The sequence below is a fragment of the Papio anubis genome, chromosome 4 (assembly GCF_008728515.1).
Source record: "Papio anubis isolate 15944 chromosome 4, Panubis1.0, whole genome shotgun sequence".
Lineage (NCBI taxonomy): Eukaryota > Metazoa > Chordata > Mammalia > Primates > Cercopithecidae > Papio > Papio anubis.
The window spans coordinates 162,239,835-162,262,960 of record NC_044979.1 but is presented as its reverse complement, the minus strand read 5'-3'; the positions used below and the strand labels follow the sequence as shown (position 1 = coordinate 162,262,960).

At 41.3% G+C, this 23,126-nt stretch overlaps 1 protein-coding gene across 2 annotated transcripts in view; it reads left to right on the top strand.

Moving 5' to 3' along the window:
* Positions 1-1,017: 1,017 nt before the first annotated feature.
* The window catches only part of ADAMTS5 (ADAM metallopeptidase with thrombospondin type 1 motif 5), a 46,311-nt gene continuing 24,202 nt past the window's right edge, over positions 1,018-23,126 (top strand). The window contains exons 1-3 of one of the 2 annotated variants that reach the window (XM_021935550.2): positions 1,018-1,110; positions 1,469-3,260; positions 13,849-13,981. In XM_021935550.2, coding sequence (XP_021791242.2) covers positions 2,157-3,260; positions 13,849-13,981 — 1,237 coding nt within the window. In that variant the 5' untranslated portion in view covers positions 1,018-1,110; positions 1,469-2,156. Of the gene's footprint in view, positions 1,111-1,418; positions 3,261-13,848; positions 13,982-23,126 lie in introns of both variants that reach the window. The other variant, XM_031665679.1, reaches the window with a different exon arrangement.

The following is a 23,126-nucleotide window of genomic DNA, read 5'->3' as shown; positions in this document are numbered from 1 at the left end:
CTCCATCCAGCCCTGGACCCTGATCTTTCCGTCCCAGAGAAAGTGATCAGCTTGGGGCCTTGCTATCCCCTGCCCTGCTATCTCCAGCATCACCAAAGTTAAACGTAGAAAAAGATGGAAATGTACAAATTACACCACATTCATTTTTCACTGATGCATTAGTTAATTAGCCTGAAGAATAATTTGGGGATGGAGGGAGCTCTTACCCCTACAGTAGAAGGTAGACCTTCTAACCATAAGTCGTGGGGTTTTCCTTCTCCCTTCTTAGAATGATAATTAGAGGAAACAAAGAGGTCAGAGAAAATGAGTAGCAGTGATAATGCCACCCGCGTACTAATAAGCACCAATCTTCCTTCCGCCGAAAGTATTCTTTTTCTTCTAAAAGGAATTTCTGAGAATGAAGGCAGGTCAAGGCCTATGGCGATAAGCGGTTGCTTTAGAAGAGACAAAAACAGATATAGGAATTTATTATTAAATTATCATTTAAGCAAAGAAATAAAAGTGTGAGCGCAAAATTTTAAAATCTTTCGGGAAAAAAAAAATGAGCGGAATTCCCTTTAAGAGTTAACTCTTTCCCGCCCTGCCTTTTTAGAGCAAAGGAAGTTCCAGTGGGCTGGGATTAAGGGACAGATTGTGGACCCTGACGAAAGGCGTGCTGGAGAAAGCTGGGAGCCCGCGGTTTGCTCACAAAGCTGCGGAGTTCCCAAGCGGCGGGCGTTGTTGCCCCGGGGTTCCGCGAAGCGCCAGGAAGCGCCCTGGGCTCACCTCTCTGCTGGTGGCCGGGAGAAGTTAGTCACCCGGAGCCCGAATCCGGCGAGCGTCAAAGCACTAAGAGGCTGGAGAATGGGGAGGGAGGAAACCGGGTGCCGGGACGGAGGGGAGGAAGCGAAGGGAACGCGGTGGGTAGGGGACGCATGTGAAGCTGAAAAGCTCTGGCTGGTGGAGTTGCACGATCTGCGAGGTCAGAGCGCACGGGTGTGCAAAGAGGAAAAACTTGCGGCAGGAACTTCCCACCGAGGGCGAGGAAAGCAGGAAAGAAGGAGGCAGGGAGAGACTTGAAACGTCTCAATAACTTTAAAAACACACCAGAACACCCGTTCAGGAGATGAGGTAAGCCAAGGTTAGCCAACCCCAAATGGTTGTGAAATATCAGACAGACCCGGAGCCGCTGTGGCTTTAAAAGTGGCCAAGGAAATCTGTTTTTCTTGCCCCATTACTTTTTTTTCCCCCTCGTCCCTCCTTCCACCTCGCCGGGTCCCAGTCCCTTTCTCCTACTTCGTCTCCCTTTCCTCGATCACCCTCCTCTTTTGCCCTCCCCCATCTGATTAGGCGCGGTCTGGGAAGGGTGGGAGTGGTGGGGGAAGCTCTCCCTTTAAGAGGCAGCGTGCAGTGACGAATTGTTGAAATTGCCATTGCAGGATGGCATGCCGCTATAAATTCATTGTTCCACCTCCTCGCATCTTCACAGCGCTCGCGCTGCTCTCGGCGCTCGCAGCGGCCGACTGGGGATGACGGCGGGCAGGAAGACACCGCAGCCGAAGGGACACAGACACGCCGCTTCACCAGCTCGCCTCAGGCTGCCCCCTGCATTTTTGTTTTAATTTTTATGGCTTTTTCCCGTCTCTTTCTTCCCTTCCTCCTGGTCCCAGCAGAGCCAAGGAAACCCACAAAATAAGAAAGGAAGTGGGCCCCGGAGCTTGGAACCTCCGCAGCCGGCTTGTCCAGCGCAGCGCGGGGGCGGGAGGCTGCGCGCACCAGTTGCCAACCCGGTGCGCGGTACCTTTCCTTACTTTTCTTGGAACAGCGATCGTGCCTGCATTTGGTGGTTTTTTGGTTTTTGTTTTTTTCCTTTTCCCTTATTTGCTGAATCTCCACTATCCGACTTTTTTTTTTTTTCTTTAATCTTTTTTTTTTCCTCCTCTTCTTTCTGGAGCACGAATCCAAACATTTTCCCAAGCAACAAAGAAAAGTTCGCACGCTGGCACCGCAGCCGGGACAGGCTGGCGCTGCTGCCGGGCCCCCCTCCCTCCGACACTTGACTCAATCCTGCAAGCAAGTGTGTGTGTGTCCCCATCCCCCGCCCCGTTAACTTCATAGCAAATAACAAATACCCATAAAGTCCCAGTCGCGCAGCCCCTCCCCGTGGGCAGCGCACTATGCTGCTCGGGTGGGCGTCCCTGCTGCTGTGCGCGTTCCGCCTGCCGCTGGCCGCGGCCGGCCCCGCCGCAGCACCTGCCCAGGATAAAGCTGGGCAGCCTGCGACTGCTGCAGCAGCCGCCCAGCCCCGCCGGCGGCAGGGGGAGGAGGTGCAGGAGCGGACCGAGCCTCCCGGCCACCCGCACCCCCTGGCGCAGCGGCGCAGGAGCAAGGGGCTCGTGCAGAACATCGACCAACTCTACTCCGGCGGCGGCAAGGTGGGCTACCTCGTCTACGCGGGCGGCCGGAGGTTCCTCTTGGACCTGGAGCGAGATGGTTCGGTGGGCACTGCTGGCTTCGTGCCCGCAGGAGGCGGGACGAGTGCGCCCTGGCGCCACCGGAGCCACTGCTTCTATCGGGGCACAGTGGACGGCAGTCCCCGCTCTCTGGCTGTCTTTGACCTCTGTGGGGGTCTCGACGGCTTCTTCGCAGTCAAGCACGCGCGCTACACCCTGAAACCGCTACTGCGTGGACCCTGGGCGGAGGAGGAAACGGGGCGCGTGTACGGGGATGGGTCTGCACGGATCCTGCACGTCTACACCCGCGAGGGCTTCAGCTTCGAGGCCCTGCAGCCTCGCGCCAGCTGCGAGACCCCCGCGTCAACACCGGAGCCCCATGAGCGTCCTCCGGCGCACAGCAATCCGGGCGAACGCGCAGCACTGGCCTCGCAGCTCTTGGACCAGTCCGCTGTCTCGCCCGCTGGGGGCCCAGGACCGCAGACGTGGTGGCGGCGGCGGCGCCGCTCCATCTCCCGGGCCCGCCAGGTGGAGCTGCTTCTGGTGGCTGACGCGTCCATGGCGCGGTTGTATGGCCGGGGCCTGCAGCATTACCTGCTGACCCTGGCCTCCATCGCCAATAGGCTGTACAGCCATGCTAGCATCGAGAACCACATCCGCCTGGCCGTGGTGAAGGTGGTGGTGCTAGGCGACAAGGATAAGAGCCTGGAGGTGAGCAAGAACGCGGCCACCACACTCAAGAACTTTTGCAAGTGGCAGCACCAACACAACCAGCTGGGAGATGACCATGAGGAGCACTACGACGCAGCTATCCTGTTTACTCGGGAGGTAGGTCCAGCCGGGATGGGGGGGTCCCAGCGCTGGGATTAGGAGGTAGGTGGAAGGGAATCTTGCTGGTAGCTTTGCTGCTTCCTCAAACCTCCTGCAGCTGTGGATGTGTTTAACTGCTTCTTGCAGGAAATCCAACCAGCCTTCAACTCTGCTCCTGTATTCAGGTTAGCCCCGCAGAAATTTTTGCCTGAAATGACAAGACCTGCTTAGGTAATGATGAAGACTCAGTCATGCTGTATGTCATCTAGTCTGAGGTGCTGTGGCATAGCAACGTAAACATAAGAAGGCACTAGGATGCTTGGGGAAATGATACAGTTGAATGGGGAAAAGAAAGGAAAACAAAGTTGCCTTTGGGATCATGGGTCTTCTTTCCAGTGAAAATAAAATATAACTTTGTTCAACCTAGTGGAAAGGGCTGGATGGTTCATTTACGGTAGTCACTGTTATCCGATGACCTTCTTTTATAAGTGTCCACACCTTTTTACTAGAATCCCTTGTGTTACACAAAGGATGGGAAAAGTTTCTCAAGGACTCTTTTTCCGGGTTGGATTCCTAATGGAGTTCTTACATGTCCACCTTGGAATCTCAGTTCCTGGGAAGGAAGGAATGTGGGCGGGCCAGCAGGGTATAGAGACCCAATCAGATGAGAGGACAAACTTGTGAGGTTCCTTAACAGCTCCTTTGCTTAGTCGACCAGTACCAGTGCGTCGCAAGCACTGCCTAGGCCAACTCCGCCGCCTAGGGAGGGTCACATCCCGTTTGCGTGTTTGGGTTTTGGATGAATATGTTTCCGAAGCCCCAGTGCAGAAGATCTGGGCGAAGAGTCAAGACAGGAGGAAGAAATGTTTTCTCAGCATTTCCCCCTTTTAAGAAAGATGGTTATGGGGAAGGAAAGAAAAGGATCTTTAAGGCTCAGAGGCTCTGGGAGGAACGCAGTATCTATTTACACAGTATTTGACCACCACGTTAGTGTGACATTTACACAAAAAGTCTGGGTTGGTTTGGGGCCTGGCTTGCGCATAGTTCTAAGCCTCAGTTGTCACAACTCTACTTTGATTGGCAGTTTTAAGTCGTGCCTCTTAAATGCCTGGTAAGAACTGACTTCTAAAGCTCATTCTTTAAGTGTTTCAGACCCATCCAGAATAAAGGATTACAAACTTTGAAGTATTATGTAAAATCATGGTATGAAATGAAGCAAACAGAACAAGGATAGGAAATTAAATGATGGATTGCAGGAGACTTTAGAATCACACAGCTTCACTACCGAATTCTTCTATTTTTACCAAGGCACCCCTGGTATGAAGGAAAAGTGTTGATAAATTTGGACTAGAGAAACACTTGTGGTTCGTAGGGTGGACATTAATGTAAACCACATGTAAACAAAGATGCTGGAGGGCGGCAGTTTAGGGAGAGCCAGGCAGTGCTCAGTGCTGTGCACAATGGAAAAAATTTTTTTCCTCATTAAGTGATTTTCTGGAAGCCATCCTTTAATTCCTCTGCACAACATTAGTCTTTGAAGCAGTAGAACATTCATTTGTAGCCTTCCTTGCAAAGCGAAAAGCAAAGTTCTGTAAAACTATCCATTTCTTGTTTGGTTTCCAAGCTCCTTTTTTTTTTTTTTTTTTTTGGTAAGCAACTTTCCATATCTAGGGTTCCTTGCTCTGCTACATCACAAGAGGATGCCAAGAAGGAGGCTTTGGAGAGTTTATGGAAGGAGGTTCTCTAAAGGAAGAGGAAGAAATACTTTTGTAAGCACATTGCACCAAGAAGTGGGTCATTTTAGTAGTTCACTTTCATTTTTAAATACAAATCCACATTTCATAATTTTAAAATAAATAAAAATTAATAGAAGGTCTGTTACTTCCTACCTCCTGCCCCATAATGTTACTAATTGTTTCCCAGAAAACAGGAAACTACTCAGTGATTCTCAACGATTTGTCGATTACTTTTTCTGAATTTGTTTTTTGTTTGGATAGTTAACTGTCCCTATTTTTCCAAAGTCTGGAACCTAACAGCATATTTTAAATAGATAAAAAGCAAGGGACAAATAAATTAATGGCCCATCTTAATTTTTGTCAGTATTATAAGAACATGCGTTTTTCAAACTAGACTACACACGGAAAATATTTCACATGGGCCTTCTCTGGCCTCCTTGCCAAGCAGAAGCATACTTTTAGGAAAGCAAATTTCATTTGTGGTTGGCCCTGTAGTATATACATCTAACTTCACAGGAAGCAAATATTTGAAATGCGTGTGTATTTTCAATAGATGCGCCCAATTTAAAAGAGTGTTACTAATTAGGGGGCTGAAAAAAATATTTCAAGGCATTTATGCAGCATTCATTTGAGAGTATTTCACAATGCAAAGTTAATCTCTGCCTAATACTTCAGAGCATAAAAAAAAAAAAAAAGAAGGCTGGAGAAGAGATGATCTGAGGTCTTCCATCTCATGAAAATCAAGTATCTTAAGGCCCGAAAAAAAACTTTCAGAGCTATTTCCTTTTCAATGAGAAATACCCAGAGTTGGCACCAAGATTCTACTTTTACAACTCTGTTTTGAATGTAAGAAGTGCGTTGCTTAGCAGCCAGACGCCAAGCCATGAAATCCATGTTTTGATGGGCTCTGAGTCCTGTTCAAATTTAGGTCCAGATGTCTTCTCCTAAATTGCTTGTTTTTCAAGCATGAAGCGAATGTATGAGGATATGTTTTCTACCTCTGTTTACTAGCTGAGGCCACCTTGAAAGTTGCATCTGGAAGTCAACAGAATAGAGCTAGTAACTCATTTATCAAAGGAACACACTTCACTGTCAGGACTGTACCCGGCACTCCAGTACTATTCTAATTAGAGAGAGTTAGCACCAGTCAATTTCCTGGCATAGAAGCTGTTTTCATTCTGAAATGGCACTAATGCTGGAATTCACACCACTTCTGCCATCAAACAGTAGAAATCCAATCTCCCCAGGATTTAACTTTGCTTTCCAGAATCCTTTCCTTGTTCCGGACGTCCTCTTTTATTTTAAGATAATTTCTTCAAAGACAAACTCTTACAGTCGTCTTTTTTTTTTTTTTTTTTTTTTTTTTATAGACCATTTGCTCTTTAGAAACAAAAGCCTACCTGCTTGATAACAAAATAGGAAATTGTTTAACATCCCTTCACCCCTGCATGAAAGCAGCAAAAACCCTGACTCTTTCATAGATTGAAACATTGAATTAAAATCGAACCAACTAAGAGATTGTGCAATATAAAAAGCTAATTCCTTTTCCTTAACTATCAAGATGCCAGTTGATAGATCACTGTCTCAGCTAAAACTCTCTACATTCTGCCTTACAGTGCTGGGGCCGGGTCACCACACAGGGCATTTCTCCTTTACCACATGGCTCCTGGCTTGATTCTGACAACAGGGGGCACTAGAGGAGGACCAGAAGTTTGGAAGAGGGAGAGGGATGTGCTTTTCCTTATTGGCTTGCTGCCTAGACTGACTAATTCAGTCACATATTTGAGTTGAAATCTCATTTAAAGTCAAAAGTGAACGCTTGTCAAGGTATCAGAGCCTATAGGTCAATCCTAATCAATAAAAGGATAAATAACTCAGAAATGGGGAGACTGTAGCAGACTAAGCAGCTCTAGTTAACATTTTTACAATAAACTGTGAGGGATGTTATGCAAATCTAAAATCTATGCAGTACCTGCCTATATGCACCTCCTACATGTGAGACTCATGTAGGCAGTTTTAGGTAGCGAGAGAGAAATACCTGCTCCCTGCCCACTAGGCACATCCCTGGCAGACAGGAAACAGATACATGTGGAAATCGCTCTGATGTTAGGAAAACTCTGATAATTCCCATGCTGAAATATAAACAAAGTCTGTGAAAGGAAAAGGAAGGTAACAGTTAATTCTGCCTATGGACCTTTATATAGGTCTCATTGCAAATGTAGAATTGAATTAATCCTCAAAGGATTGATAGATTGGATTTAGATTCAGCCAGCTGATATTGGGCATTTCTTATGTACTATCCATGGCCACAAACTATTTTACAATTAGTCATTTCAACAATCTGCAACCATCGTATAATTATCTTGACAGAATTCATGTGAAGAGAAACAAAGATAAACTTCTTAGAGTAACAGCTAACAAATGGCAGACAGAGAAGACAGTCCTGTCTAGTACTCTGTAAACTAAAAGCATTATCACAAATTTATTCAGACCTTTAATATGCTCCTCATAGGCAGAGAGGGATTAAAAAGTAACCCCTTTCTTAAGAATCTGTTCCTGGAAACAGACAGGGAAATGGTCATTGCTGTACAGCATGATGACTCTTACGGTAGATGTATTTGTCAGGTATTATGGAAGTGCATTAGAAGGTTGCCACTCCATCTGAGTTCAATTTTGCAGAAAGAGTGAGAGTTAGCCAGATACATAAGGAGGAGATAGGCATTGCAGACATCAGCAAACCATCATGTTCAATGGGGAATGGTAATAGATTACTTTGGAGAAGATAATAACAGCCCAACTATGGGAAAAAAACTACACACTATGTCTATTAGTCTGTTCAGACCACTGTAACAGAATATTGTAAAATGGGTGGCTTTAACAACAGAAGTATATCTTCTCACAGTTCTGGAGGCTGGAAAGTCCAACACCAAGGTTCCAGCCAAATCGATTTCTGGTGAGGGCTGTCTTCCTGCCTTGTAAGTGGCCACCCTCTCTCTAAGCCTTTCCACTGCCTGCAAGTAGAAACAGAGAGTGAACACTCTTGGGTATCACTTCTCCTAAGGACACTAATCCTATCTGATCAGAGTCCTGTCCTCATGACCTCATTTAACCTCATTTTCCTCCTTACAGGCCCTATCTCCAAACAGAGGAGTTTTGAGAGGACACAATTCAGTCTACTCCACCATGCTGACAAGTTTTAACTGTAAATTAAGTGCAATGGCAATCATTGGAAAGAACATTAGCAGGAAGACAGCAATGATCAGACTTGTGTTCTGAAATGAGCCTTCTGGTCTAAGTAGTGGACTGGATCCTGGGCGAGCAGGCTATTTCAGAAATCTTCAAGAGGAGGCTCAAGGTGGTCTAAACTAAAGCAGTGGCATTAGGAATTGAGAGGCATAGATTGGGTCAAGAAATGTTAGGAAGAGGTGGATGTGGGTAAAAATTCTTTGTAGCAGAAGGAATGTCTTAGGCTGAGCTTCAGAGGCCAAAATGTTCATGAGATATGCACGAAATAGTGGACAGAATGGAGCAAGAAGGTACAATGGAGGCAGACAGAAAGACTGAGGCTGTATTGTGCAAGGTTTTGAATGCCAGGCTAAGACTGAGGTGAAGGACTGGAGGAATCTAGTAAGATCTGTGTGCTAAGAAGGTGACTGACTGGAGCATATAGATAGGGAAGTTACAGGACGAAAAGGGACCAGTTAGAAATCTCAGTTGATAATTCAGGCAGGAAGTAATAATGGAAAAAAATGAGAAATAGAGGACAACTACAGTGACTTACAGTGGCTAATTAGATGTGACAGCTGAAAGAAGGAGGTGAATTAATGATGTCACCAGGTTTCTTATCCAGTGCTTCCATTTTCTTGTTTTCTGGAATATCTTTCACAGTGTATTTTACATATTAATATAACTCTAAATTATCTAGTTTTTCCAGCATAGCATAGAGATAAAACCAGGATATTCCTTATTTGCTGAAAAAAAGAAATTCGCTTAACCAAGTGCAGATTGTGAATACAAAAGATAAGATTATGTCAAGAATAACATGTGATGATTTAACAAAACCATGGTGAAGTAAGTTCAGGATTCTAAGTGTTTAGACATAGGTTTGAATTTCAGCTTCAGTACAAGCTTGAGATTTCAGGCATTTAATGCCCCTGAGCTTTAATTTCTTTATAAATTGGAATGCTTTTAGTTAATATCAAGACATGTGTAGCTGGAACAAATGCTAGAGATCACCTGGACCAAACTCCTGATGTTAATGATGAAGGAACTTTGTCTCAAAGCATGTAAATGATTTACACAGTGCTTCTTACTAACAGCGTTAAATTAAAAAGCAATCTACCTTCCATTCACTATCTCTAACCGGCTTCCATTTCTGTTTACCAAAATGACTGTCAAGCATCTACTCCCCCGCCCCCAGTCTCCAACTTGTTCCATCTCTTCTTCCCCTTCTGACCTCACAGTTGTCAGAGAAAGCTTCCTGACTTGGAACTCTGGGCCCAGATTCTCTTTCCAACTTCCCTGCTAGCCCTCTGCTCAACAGATCCTGTGTTCCAAACAAAACAAACTTCTTGTCATTCCCAAAAAGACTCTGCCTTTCCCCATTCCATTAAGTTTCCACTAGTCTTTCCTTGCCAGAGTATCCTTCCTCCCAGGCTATCAGATCCACTCACTTCCGTGGAGACACCTTTATTGATTCCTTCAAAGAGAGTTCATCAATACCTCTTCTGTTCTCCCTCAACAATCTGTTCGTAATGGAAGTCACAGTTTGCTTTGCTCTTGACATATCTGTTTTGCTCCTTAGAGCGTGATGTTCCTTAAAGCTCAGGATCAAATCTTATTTCGTCTGTTTACCACAGTGTCAGCACTTCCACAGTGTCTGGCAGATTGGAGGCACACAATAATTGTTTTAGGAATAAACATATCTGGGTCTCTCGGCCCCTAACCCATCTGGGCTGTGTGTGTTTGGTATCCCTTAGTATATCAAGAGACAAGGATAGAGATTGTATAAAATGGGTCATTGTAATGGTTGGCCTAATAGTTCCAATTAATGTAGGCTCTGCTGAAGTCTAAAATTAAAACCCCTATTATTGGGGATTACTGGATAGGTTGCCAGAAAGGCAAAGGACTCCTCAAGAATCAGACCCACAGAACAAATATGCATGTGTGTATGTGTGTGTGTGTGTATGTGTGTGTGTGGGTGTGCATGTGTGTGTGTGTGTATGTAGGTAATACTTATGACTAAAACATGTACCACACCAGATTAATTCTTCTATCACTAGTGTCTCTTCAATAAGAATTGTGTGGACAGATGGGTAGATATCTGAAACCTAGTTAAACTCTCTTTTATGCTCTTCCCTTGAGCTCCATGCTTGCCCTTACCAAGGGTTAAGATCTATAGAAAGAGAAGTTGCTATTATTTAACTCCTATATAAGGTGTTCTTCCTTAATTTCAGCTGCTGTTGCTGCAGCTGTGATGGTATCTACCTGTATCAGCATCGGTGTTGCCTCTGGCTCCCTCCCTCAGCATATTTGCACTGCATGCAAGAAACAATCTCTCAGTCAAGACAAGAAATCCTGATTCCTGTGATTTGTCCACCTTAGGACATTCGTGTCTGACTGGTTCATTTTCACCACCCAGTACTGCCCACTGGGATTTTCAAGGTTCACACTATCTTCTGAGCATCTGCTTCTCAAGGCAGCATGCTTTACCTGCTCCCGGTCCCCCAACCCAGCCCCAAGAAGTGCCCAGTAGGTCTTGGGTATTATTACGGCTTCAGAATTCTGTGATCAATCACAAGCTTTGCCATATTTACAGTCTTCTAAAAGGTCATACCTGGTGAATGGTCACAGTGGCAATGACCTTCCTATCAAATCTCTGCTGGTCGTGCAGACCACCATGAATATACTTCTGAGTTAGATACCATGTCTCAGTCTTGTATCCTGGCCAACACCATACCACAAAACCACTAGATGAATCTCTGCAACCTTTATATTTTACTCAATCTTCCATTGCATTACTCTCCACACAGTGGTGATCAGATACTGACCCTGCATAAAACAAGCCTTATTTGATATGACAAAGATATCATTTATCTTCAGATCTACACTGAACAAGCAGATAAGCTTTTGTCAGCACTTTTAATTCATTTACCTCTTACATGGTATGTATGTGATTCACATCTCTCCAGTATCTCCTGCTTCCAGGTCTAGATTCTATCTATCTATCTATCTATCTATCTATCTATCTATCTATCTACACACACATATATATGTATACACACACATATATAATAGCATATGTATGTTAAGGCTGCGGGTGCTATTGTAATAGACAAGTTATAATCCTAAGACATCTTTTTAAAATGTATTTAAATTCCATTATCCTTCTGTGTTTCTGGGTGCCAGAGCAGTATAGAAGAGTCTCTGCCATATATATATATATATGCTATTGCCCCAATAATATCTTTACTCCTGCTCAGAATTTGAGAATTTAAGGAAGTATTCTATAAACTTCAAATAAGGTTTACATCATCACCAGAAAGTAGACATGAATGTGATATGCTGTATTCTTAACAATTCGATGCACATTCGTTTTAATTCATTGAAACAAACATCGTTCACAAAGAAATTCAGATGTTCATTATAAGCCTTGAGGCTGAAACTGTAACTGTTTGCCAAGATTTGAAATTGTGTGAGTGAAATGGAAAGGTTGCCACTTTACATAATTATAGCCACAGAAATATATAGTGTGGCTGAGTAGTCAAGGAGTTTAATCAGTGTGGTTAAAGAAATAACAAGTGCTTCTGTTCATAATTTTGCCACATTTCCGTGGCAAAAGGCCAAATGCATTTAATCCAATTCAAGGATGACAAGGAGGGTTGATGGCCTCTAATGAGCAATTGATTAACAGTAAACACAGAGATACTAAGAATCTAGTTTAATCTCTCTCTAGAACAGGAGGGTCATTTCCCTTTGCTGTGGCTCTTCATCCTGGCTTATTTATAAAGAGTAAGAAGGGAAAATGTAATTCTTGGATTTTATTACTTAAAGATAATGACCCCAAATTGCGATATAAACATAAATCTTGTTTTTAAAAAATGTGTGCAGATATAACCTACAGTGTCTAGCAACTCCCTTAAGGCATGACCTAGGTTTTTGGTCTAGAGATACTGAAATGATTGTGGGGGAGGGGCTTAAAAATGTATTGTGCTATATTATTATCTCAAAGACTGATTATTATGCAAAAGTGTGTTCCAATTTCAATTTGAAAAACTACTAATTTGTTCTCAACCACTGTAATTTGGCATCCCATGGGATGACATGTGGGGATACACAGGAAACTTTGGAAGGCTGTTGGTTTTGTGACATGATTAACCAAGGCTACTTGGCTGAGATTTCCACTGTCTAAAGCTACAGTAACATGGTGGCCACACTGTAACTTATCTTAGCTGGGAACTCATACTAAACAGAACACAATAAGGACCTGAGAACGTAGTAAGAGAAAAGAATACAGCTTGGTTGGATTTTTATGCAGCAAGATAGGAAAGGGTTAGAAGAATATGTTTCCATTGAGTATGCAGCATTGGTTATGTAGTCGCACTGCCTTGTACTGGCTGTCTGGAGCCTGCTGAGGTCCTGCTAGCATACAGCATATTAAAGATGTGGGAGCACTCTAAGGTATCTGACTGTAGATGACAATTCAACTCGATGAAGCAAATGTTTGCTGAGTTCCTACTATATAAGCTGGAGAGTATGGAAGTTGGGCATACAAAGATGATTGCTGTATAATAGAAACATTTATTATTTTAACTAATAAACAGTTGCCTTTTAAAATAATTAATATATTTTAAAACCTTTTCCTTTTGGTGTTACTAATTTACGGCTTACTAGAAACACGATCTTGCTCTTTGGGAATATAAATGGGCACATTGTTAGTAAATTTTCATAGAAAATTGTGGTCAAGCACAAGAAATGCTAATGTCCATTAATACTCAAATAGCATTTAAAGGGAAAGTTTATCATTATGAATCTGTCATGTCAAAAAGTTGCGGCTTATATTTTCTCTTTATGTTTCATATCTCAAGAGGCTTGTTGATGTCCTTTTCATGTAAATTGATCATTTTTCACCATTAGTGGGGTGGAATCATGTTCCTATTTGAGAATCTCTTAAAAGATTATATGACATTTATGAAAAGCTGTGACTTTTTACCAGAAAAATGCATATACTCATGTACACAAAATTTATATATGACATATATTTTCTGCAGGTTGGTCAGCTTGAGAAATGCTACATTAAATGTTATGAGTAAGAATGCACAGATTTCAGAAGACACAACCTATGAAATTACAGCTCATTTTGGGAGTAAAAGATGACCTTTCATCAATTTATGAATTAAAATTTAGTTTTCTATCCAAATTTCTAATAAATTTGTACTCTGTTGCAGACATCTGGCTGCAGTTTGCCCCTGTAATAGAAAACAAATTATGAGGCCAGATTTTGATAAATTTAGCATGAATTTCCATCAGAATTTTAGGACCTTCCTAAGCATGACCATATGGGAAAGTGATCAGAGACGTATATGCATTACAGCTTTGTTAAGGCTGCGGGCGCTATTGTAACAGACAAGTTACAATCCTAAGACATCTTTTTAAATGTAATTAAATTCCATTATCCTTCTGTGTTTCTGGGTCCCAGAGCAGTTTAGAAGAGTCTCTGCCTTGAGTTTGCCTTTGGAACCTTTCCAGAGAGGAACAGGTGATACCATAAACATATCCCTGTTGCCATTTGGGGTAAGCAAGTGGCTCTATGTGGCGGCTCCTTCTGGATGTAAATTGATTTTAATGATTTCTTTCTTTCTCCCGGGCAGGATTTATGTGGACATCATTCATGTGACACCCTGGGAATGGCAGACGTTGGGACCATATGTTCTCCAGAGCGCAGCTGTGCTGTGATTGAAGACGATGGCCTCCACGCAGCTTTCACTGTGGCTCACGAAATCGGTATGCAGCGCCTTTTCTTTTCCCTCACCAAATCAAACACTTGTAACAGCTGCAACAGGAACCAAAATACTTGGCAATTAATTCCAGATTTCTCCTGGTTCAGATGTACCATTGGGGATTAAATTTGTTTATATTTGCACTTTTAAGGTTAGCTAATATGAGCAAGAGAGAAGGCAAAGTCAGCAACACAGTGGATGTTTTCTTCTGACAGTGTCATTTAAAAGTTCAAGAGAAATTTACTACTGCTACTGCCTTCTTACTATCTTTTTAAGCATCCCTAAATGACCCCTGGATGAAATTTGTCACAGGCAACTTTGGTATGCAGAGATGTCCTTCTTAGAAGTTACTGGAGACAGTATTGATTCATCCAGGGCTAATCAGTTTGCACAGAAATTTCATGTGTTTTATTTCATTGTCAGTGGTAATTGTAGGCTCCTGTCAAAGTTCATCAATGGCTTATGGTAAATATTTCTGTCTGGTTCTTAATAGCAAGGAAAGGAAACCAAGCATGACACTCAACAGGGTTTGCTTTAAAATGTCACTTACCTAATTTGTTTGCTATAAGAAACACATCTAAATCCTACATCTATAAATACAGGACTGAGTTGATTGCTAAAAAATATTCCCAAAATAAAGAATATGTGCTTCCTAATTATTGACCTAGGTTACTAAGTGTATGAGAAATTGGCTTAGTACATTTAGGACTAGATGTTGGAATTAGACACAATTTTTTGTGTCTAATTTTTTTTTTTCTGTCTAATTCCAACATCTAGTCCTAAATGAGCTCAATTTGTGCTAAATTACTTTCTACCTATGTCACACTGGTCTAATTACTTAAGCTCTCTGAGCTCCAGTTTTCATATCTGAAACATAGGGATGATAGTGCCTATTTCAAGGAGTTGTTTTGGAGAGTAAATTGGGTAGAGTTTAGATAGTAAATGTTGTTTATATTCACATATACTTACGTTTTGCTTTTTAGCTAAATAGTTCATTTGCTTTGTAAATGTGTGTATCAACTCAGCATCACCTTTTTGGGAGCAAAGCATGGTTTGATAATTATTGTGCCTTTTGCCATCTATAGCAAAAAAGATTTTGATTTAAACAGATTTTGATTTTTAAGGTTAAAATTATAACTTTTAAATGGGAATTAAAACTACTTTCTTACATTCCTAATAGGCAGAGAGTATTTTCACAAAGCATCCATTTCTAACTGCTATGTTTTCTTTGGGGAGTTAAATAACTTCTAATCCAAGGTACTTTGTAATTGCATGATTCACAATATTGCCCCAGTAAAACAGAATTCAGTAGTTAAATGTCAATTCTTCAGTATGGCGTTAATGTTCCTGACACATTTCTTACCTCCTAAGCAGAAAAACACAAACATAAAACCTAAACGTAAATAACTATCCAATAGCATCACTGAGAATAATTCCGTGTTTTATTGATTAAGTGTCTTTGGCTTCAGTAGTCAAAGATCTGAGTGGAGTCCCAGCTCTGTCTATGGGTTCTCTGTTTTATCTCAGACAAGTGATTTAGATACTTTAAGTCTCCATTTCTTCCCTATAAGGTGGGCTAATGAGGAGGCATGGCTCTCTTCTCAGCTGTACTAGAAGAATTGGTCAGCCTGAAAGCGTCCTTATAACACATCCCATTTAGGCTCCAGGGCAGAGATTATGTCTCTCATTTATGCCTATTAATCCTTACTGATAAAAACAGAGCCTAATATGGAACCTTAATCAATATTTATTACATATCTATGTATGTGCTTGAGTGAGTAAGCGGGAGAAAGAAACATGAAACTTGCTCAAGGCAACATTCCGATCTGCAGCGGAAACTAAGAGGAATTAGTCCAAATACTCAGGAGGATGTAATTAAATAGAGGAGACTTTTAAAGTACACTAGTAATTAATCACCATCATTCAGAGTGAGAGGAGTCCCATAAGAAAGGTTCTAAATCCCTGGAAAGGCAGAAGCTGATTCATCACAGGTCAAGTGGCGAAATTATGGGGAATAAGCAGCAAAGTTGAATGTTGGCATCATCCATCCACAGGATTATGGGCTCCAAATCCTGATCTTCAAAAGGAAAGATTCCACATTCTTTAAAGGAAGGGCAGTTTCTTTCCTTTCTAGTGATTGGTTTTCACACATTGACTGGCATCTGGGAGATTTCCCTGTAAGACAAACACTGTGGCAATAAATGCAGCTTCTTCAGAGCTGCTTTGACCTCAAGTTAACTAGGGTGGAAGGAAGAGCCGTGCAGGGTCACCTTTCCCAGCTCGCCTGAATTCCTAAGCCAATCTTGGGTTACAGGGCTGATGCAGCAGTCTGAGAGGCAGGAAGCCAGAAGCTGATAAGAACAAACGTTATATTAAAACTAAATATATACATGTGTGTGTACACACACAGTAAGAATTTTTCTCAATAGTACAAGAATATTAGACATAGTTATACAAGGAAACAATGTAGAAGAAAGGTGGACTTCTATATGAAAACTCAAACCTAAATCTTTGATATATGATTGTGCCATTGCGTCCACTAAAATTTTTGGTTGGATCATCTTTGTTTATTTCTTTGGAAGTCCCTGTAATTCATTGTCCAATCAAACACTCTCTACTTAACTTCCCTTTTATATTACATATGGGCTAATCTGAGCTATTTAAGGTCTGGAAGTGGGGGAATATGGATTCAATTCTGCTTTCATAAAAGAATCTGGCTTTCATTCAGTTTATTTTCTAATCTCCTTATTATTCTTTAATTTCACTTTCTGCCTAAATATTATGAACATGTGTTATAAAAAATAAGCCTTCAACATTTAGGAAACATAGCCTGACAAAAGATTTCCTGATCATCTGTGTATTATTACAGAGTCTTGCCCCTCCAGCCAGCGTGATCTTGGATAATGCAGCTTGCTGCTTTGTTTCCCATTGCTGTATTTTTTGGATTGCTGTGTGAAGCTCTCAGTCTGAGCTAACCATGCTCTCAATTTTAATTCTCCTCAATTCCTGCAGTCTTCCCTCTTCCTATTTGTTTGTTTTTGTTTATGAGATGGAGTGTCACTCTTGTTGCCCGGGCTGGAGTGCAACAGCACAGTCTCAGCTCACTGCAATCTCCACTTTCCAGGTTCAAGAGATTCTCCTGCATCAGCCTCCCAAGCAGCTGGGATTACAGGCACCCGCCACCACACCTGGCTAATTTTTGTATTTTTAGTAGAGATGTGGTTTCACCATCCCCCTTCCTTTTTACTAGACATTTGTGCCTTTCTAGATTCGGAAGTTGTGTATATGGTTAAAGTATGGTGATGAAAATGAAATTTTGAATGCTCAGTTTTCCAGCGTTTTAAATTTGCTCTAGCCTCATTCCAAAATGTGTAATTTCCTTTATGCAAACAGTGTGAATGTGTTACTGTGCTCAAAACACAAGCAAGGAGAAGATTCCCAGGCAGTTCCCATAATTTTTCTACTTCATTTCTTCTATAAGCAGTAAAAGGATATATTTGAGCAAGAATTACACTTTCATTAATCTATATACAGGTTTTCATGGAAGTGCACAACTGTTTCCTCTTTCTCTTCATAGTGGTTTAAAATAGAAAGTCGTATCTATTTTGTGCATGAATAAACTGAATCAAAATTTTCTTTTTAGTTCATGAACAGCCTGGGCAACATAGGGAGACCCTGTCTCTATTTAAAAAAAAAAAAAAAAAAAAAAAAGGCTGGGCATGGTGGTGCATGCCTGTAGTCCCAGCTACTCGGAAGGCTGAGGTGGGAGCATTGCTTGAGCCCAGGAGATAGAGGATAAAATGAGCTATGATTACACCACTGCACTCCAGCCTGGGTGACAGAGTGAGCCCCCCACCTAAAAAAAAACTTATCTTGATAATTAACACATAAGGTAAGTAGAGGCGGAGCTGAAGTTTCTATCTGACACCATTTCTATCCAAGGCATTAGATTACTTGAAGTCAAAATGACACAGGTTAAAAATGAACAATTATGAAAAGTTACTCTTTTCATATACCATTTGATAACTAGAACACTTCTTTTTTTCTGCTAATTCTTTCAGAAAAGCTGCTAGATTTTGAAGGTAACTAATCAACTGATGCCAATACAGACTTCTGGAACATAGATATTGATTGACATTGACTCTGGATAGGCAGTCATAAAGTGCTTTCCTTCTTGTGTTATATGCATGTAAATGTTGGCTAAATTGCAAACTATCAAAAACACAGTCTCCATCCATGTTCCTTGAGTGGAGGCAGGAATGTGTTTGCAGCCACTTTACAGTCCAAATGTGAACTGCAGAAAGTTTTCAAGTTAATGTAAGTTTACATTTGGAGTTTATATTTTAACTTGTCAAACTTTTATTATTGACTTGTAATAATAAAGATTTCACCTGCTGCACACATGGTTCTTAAAAACAATAATTTTATTGATGTTGGGCCAACTTCTAATATGCTAGGAGGAATAATCTGATTTTATTTAGACTAATGAAATCCATAATTTGCAAACATGCCGAAGCTTTGCTTTATAGTAGTTAATTATAAAATGCACTGAGTGAATCTCTCCACTGTGAAAGACTCCAGTGTGCTTCCTAAGCTAAACTCAGGCAACTTAAAAAGTTAAGACCAAATATTCAGCTGTGACTTAGGAAGTGGTTGAGACGCAACAGCAAAGCCGCCTGTGTTTTGGTGTGGTTCAAAGGTGTTCCCTGGTTGTGCTGATCTGTGTGTGACTCTGCTTCTGTAGATGATGAGATTAAACACGGCCATATTTTGAAAAGCTGCAGAGGTTCTTGAAACACCACAGACCAAATCCAAATACACAGACTCAGATGTCCAGGCTGGCTGTAAGATGTGAAGTGAGAAGGAAACTAGGATTAAACTTGGCATTTGCCCACACACCCATTGCTTTAATCAACAAGCAGTTTGGAGCAAAGCCACACTATGTCTTTCTTGGCCCCCAAATAAAATGTGGGAATAAGTTTTTGCTATATGTTGAGCAATATTGAGATATTTTGTGTCTATTGTCAGTTTTTAAAAAACTTAATCCCAATTCATGTTTCTCTAGGGAGAAACCTATAGATTATCTGCCACATGTGTGGAAACCAGCAAATTGAAGGTGGCATAAAAAGTAAATCTATCACACACTTGCTGAGTGATGTTTTTTGTTTGTTTGTTTGTTTTATGTTTAGGAAATTTCCTCTTGCCTCCCACATAAAGAGTGTCTAGTAATATCAAAGCTTTTTGGCTGGTGTGGTGGCTCATGCTTGTAATGCCAACAGTTTGAGACAAGCCCTGGCATCATAGTGAGACCCTGTCTCTACAGAAAGTAAAATAAAATAAATAAATAAATAGCCAAGGGTGGTGGCATGCACATGTAGTCCTAGCTAGTCAGAAGGTATAAGGATCATTTGAACCCAGGAGATGGAGGCTGCAGGGGGCTTTGATAGCACCACTGCACTCCAGCTTGGGTAACAGAGCACGACTCTCCCCTCTCCCCCTCTCTCTCTCTATATATATATACACACATATACACACACACACACATACATACATATATACACACACACACCACTGATTACTAGAATACTCATAAGTAAAAGTATATAACAATCCCAGAATATCAATGAGGACAATAAAGTTAGCTGACAACCACTGGTCCTTTGATATATGTCAAGCACATATTCTAATCACCTTGCATGTTTTATATCATTTAATTCTTACAAAATGCCATGAGGTAAGTACCATTAGTGGGTCACCTGAGAGAGAATGAAGCTAACACACAGGGTACTTGCTAAACCCATCTAAGGTCAACAACTAATATACTGCTAAAGTGAGATTCAAACCCAATCCACCTGGCTTCAGAGCTCTAGATGTTTGTACCCTTCTAGAATGTTTTTTTAGACAGTTTTTACTTTAAAGGCTATAATTCTGAAATGGATTCAAAAGGATATTGTCACAGCTAGTTATAAGGTGAAAAAGTTAGAGTTTCTTCCTTCCAAATTACATAATTGATACCACATTTACCGTTCATGTTTAATGTTTTGAAATGGGAGTCAAAGAGTTTTATCACATCTATGTAAAGATTCGTGTTTGAATAAGCATGCATGATCCAATGATTGGAGCTCATGGTTCCCTTCTTCAAGAATTCTAGCTTCTGATCCCATGTGAGCAGTTGACTCACTTTTCAACCCCTGGCAAGACCTTGCACCTCCATAATCCCAGCTGGAAAATTAGGTAAAGTAAAAACATGACCTCATTAAGAAACAGATGCTTCATCTGAGCAGTGCTTTCCCAAATAAACACATTACAGAGCTTCTTGTGACATTTTTTCAGGATGTGGTACTGTGTCCCCTTGACCATTGGTCAGTTTGGGATCAGGAGACAAGAGCTTGAAATTCTGTTTAATTTGCAGACCAAAGTTTAGAAAAACAAACAATTTCCTTCCTGAGGTTAATGTTCTAAGTCAGCCCTAGTTGTACAGTAATACCTGAGTTGACTAAGAAGCTGAACCAACAGTTTCCTTTAAAATGACGTGTCTTCATCTGGCTACACATTATCACAGATTTTCTGACACCAGATTCCCTTGTGAATTCAAGAAAGCAAGGTGTTCTTTAAATCTGTATTGGGAATATCAAAGATGACATTTATTTTACAAAATGTTACCCCTTTGCCAATTCAAAAAGAGGATTTTCATACCAGGAAAGTTATCAGGTGACAATTTATTTGCTATATCTGAGCTAACAACGTAACTCAAACTCTCAGCCCTATAGACTTTATTCTGACATAATTTATCATTATATTTATTTTCTTAGATTAATTCCTTTCTGGTGTTACTTGCTGACAGACACTCAGCATGATTGTTGTATTTAAGACAGGATTCAACATCTATTAAGAATAGGTCAACATCATCTAACACAATTTACACCTTAGCTTTTACTAATTATTTCAAACAGCAAAATACAGTTCTGGCCGGGCGCAGTGGCTCACACTTGTAATCCCAGCACTTTGGGAGGCCAAGACGGGTGGATCAACTGAGATCAGGAGTTCGAAACCAGCCCGGCCAACATGGTGAAACCCCATCTCTACTGAAAATGCAAAAAGTTAACTGGGAATGGTGGTGTGCACCTGTTACGCCAGTTACTCAGAAGGCTGAGGCAGGAGAATCGCTCGAACCCTGGAGGTGGAGATTGCAGTGAGCTGAGATCTTGCCATTGCACTCCAGCCTGGACAGCAAGAGAGAAACTCCATCTCAAAAATAAATAAATATATATATATAGTTCTGAAGCATGCACCACTTGGAAAATACTCGTGGATTAGACGATTGCATTATTCTCTGAATTTCACTCTGGCTTCTGTCTCCCCTACCCAGTTAAAACTTTATTTAGCATATAAATACAGAGGCCATTAATAAGGGCATCTATTACACAAGTGTGTTTGGTCCTTAATTGCCTCAGGGTTTTAGGTGAAAAGCTTTCAATTACATCATCAAGAATTAAGGATAACTGAGAAAGATAGTATTGTAAACAAAATTGCTCAGGCAAGCTGCTTTTTGATCTTTTGCATGTCTGCTGATTATAAATGGTCCTAAACACAAATACTAACTCTTCCCTAAAGCAAGACTTCACTACCTCTGCTTTAAATCCTGACAGCAGATAGTTACCTCTGAACCCACCTCTGCCTTTTGTCTCGCTAGGAGTTTCACGTCCTATTTTACTAAGGGAGCTTTCTCAAATCTTTGTCAAAATGGCTTTGAGGCCTCCCCACCCTTCTCTTGCAGCACTCTGACTCTCCAAAAAGAAATCTTTCCCTTCTCCAAGGGTAAGGATTGCCATTCTATGTGGATTTCTCGATTTTATCCCCTGCCTCCTCTAAAACCTCACCCGCAACTAACTCTGTTGCTTTGTATTGCTTTAAAAACTCATCATGTAATACAATTTGATGTAAACAACAAACTAGTTTTGGCATTGTACACATTTTCTCCACACTCTTTTATATTCTTCGTGTGCTGTTTTACTCTCTGGGACAGGGATATCTAATCCTATCTGCTGCTAATGCTCCTGGGGTCTGCTTGTCCAAGAAATGCTTAATCTCCAAACCACACCATTCATTTTAAACATCTCTGTGAATGATTTATGAACAACCTCTTCCTGAAAAGGCAGATGTCTTCAAAGCCATTAGCTTTTCCAATTCCCCTTCACAATCCCTACTTGAAATACCCAGTTGTCAGCTGTGACATTGTATTTTAAATTCCCTGGATCCTGGATTTTCTCTAGTAAGTTAGCTTTCAGTATCATAGCGTGCCGTCTTTACCGTGAGCACTCCTTTAAAATTGCTTATACTTTTGTATACTTTTGCTTTTTCAAGGCTGATTTCAGCTAACAGTAAATGTCTTAGCATAATTGATTGGAGGGCTCGAATTAGAAAATACCACTCCTTTGGCTGTTTGCAGCCTTTAGAATGTGTGTCACGTCTTTCCTGAAGAGCATCCAAACATCCCTCACATTGATCTTCCCTTTCATATCCTGTCCAGCTCCTGAAGGGAAGTCACATGGTTCTTTCGCCATGCCCTGGTTCCAGCTACGCTGGAACTGGCTGCCTATTACTTTGGGTGCTTAAGTGTTCTTCACATTGCACAGGACTCTCGCTGCCCTTGAGAGAGCATGCCTCTCCCAGACAGCTGACAGGCTTTCTTCATGTAGGACAGAATGTTCATTCGCCCTCAAAAGAGTCCATCTCTTTCTGTTGACTCTAAGCAGTCTGCTTCGGCCTGACTTTTGGAGATCTTACAAAATTCACATCCCCTTGCTGAGGTGAAATGAAGACGTGTTCATGCTTGAATGGCAGTTTTTTCCAGTATAATTTCTTTTATGCATCTTCAGTGGCAATTAAGTTTCAGTGTAAAATGAGTCAATTTGGGGAGCATAAAAGTCATAATATTATATTAACGAGCATTCCGAAAGATTCATAAATGATGCCAAAATATTTAAAAATTAAATTGACTTGCTTACATAATTGAACCCTTTAAAATTATATGCTTCACCTCTCAGTTTGAAAGACAAAATGTAGGTACTTTCTCAGGCCCCTCAAAGTGAATTTTGTGTCTGCCATGTTTCCTATATTTTAAATCAGAATTCTAAAATCTACCCTCC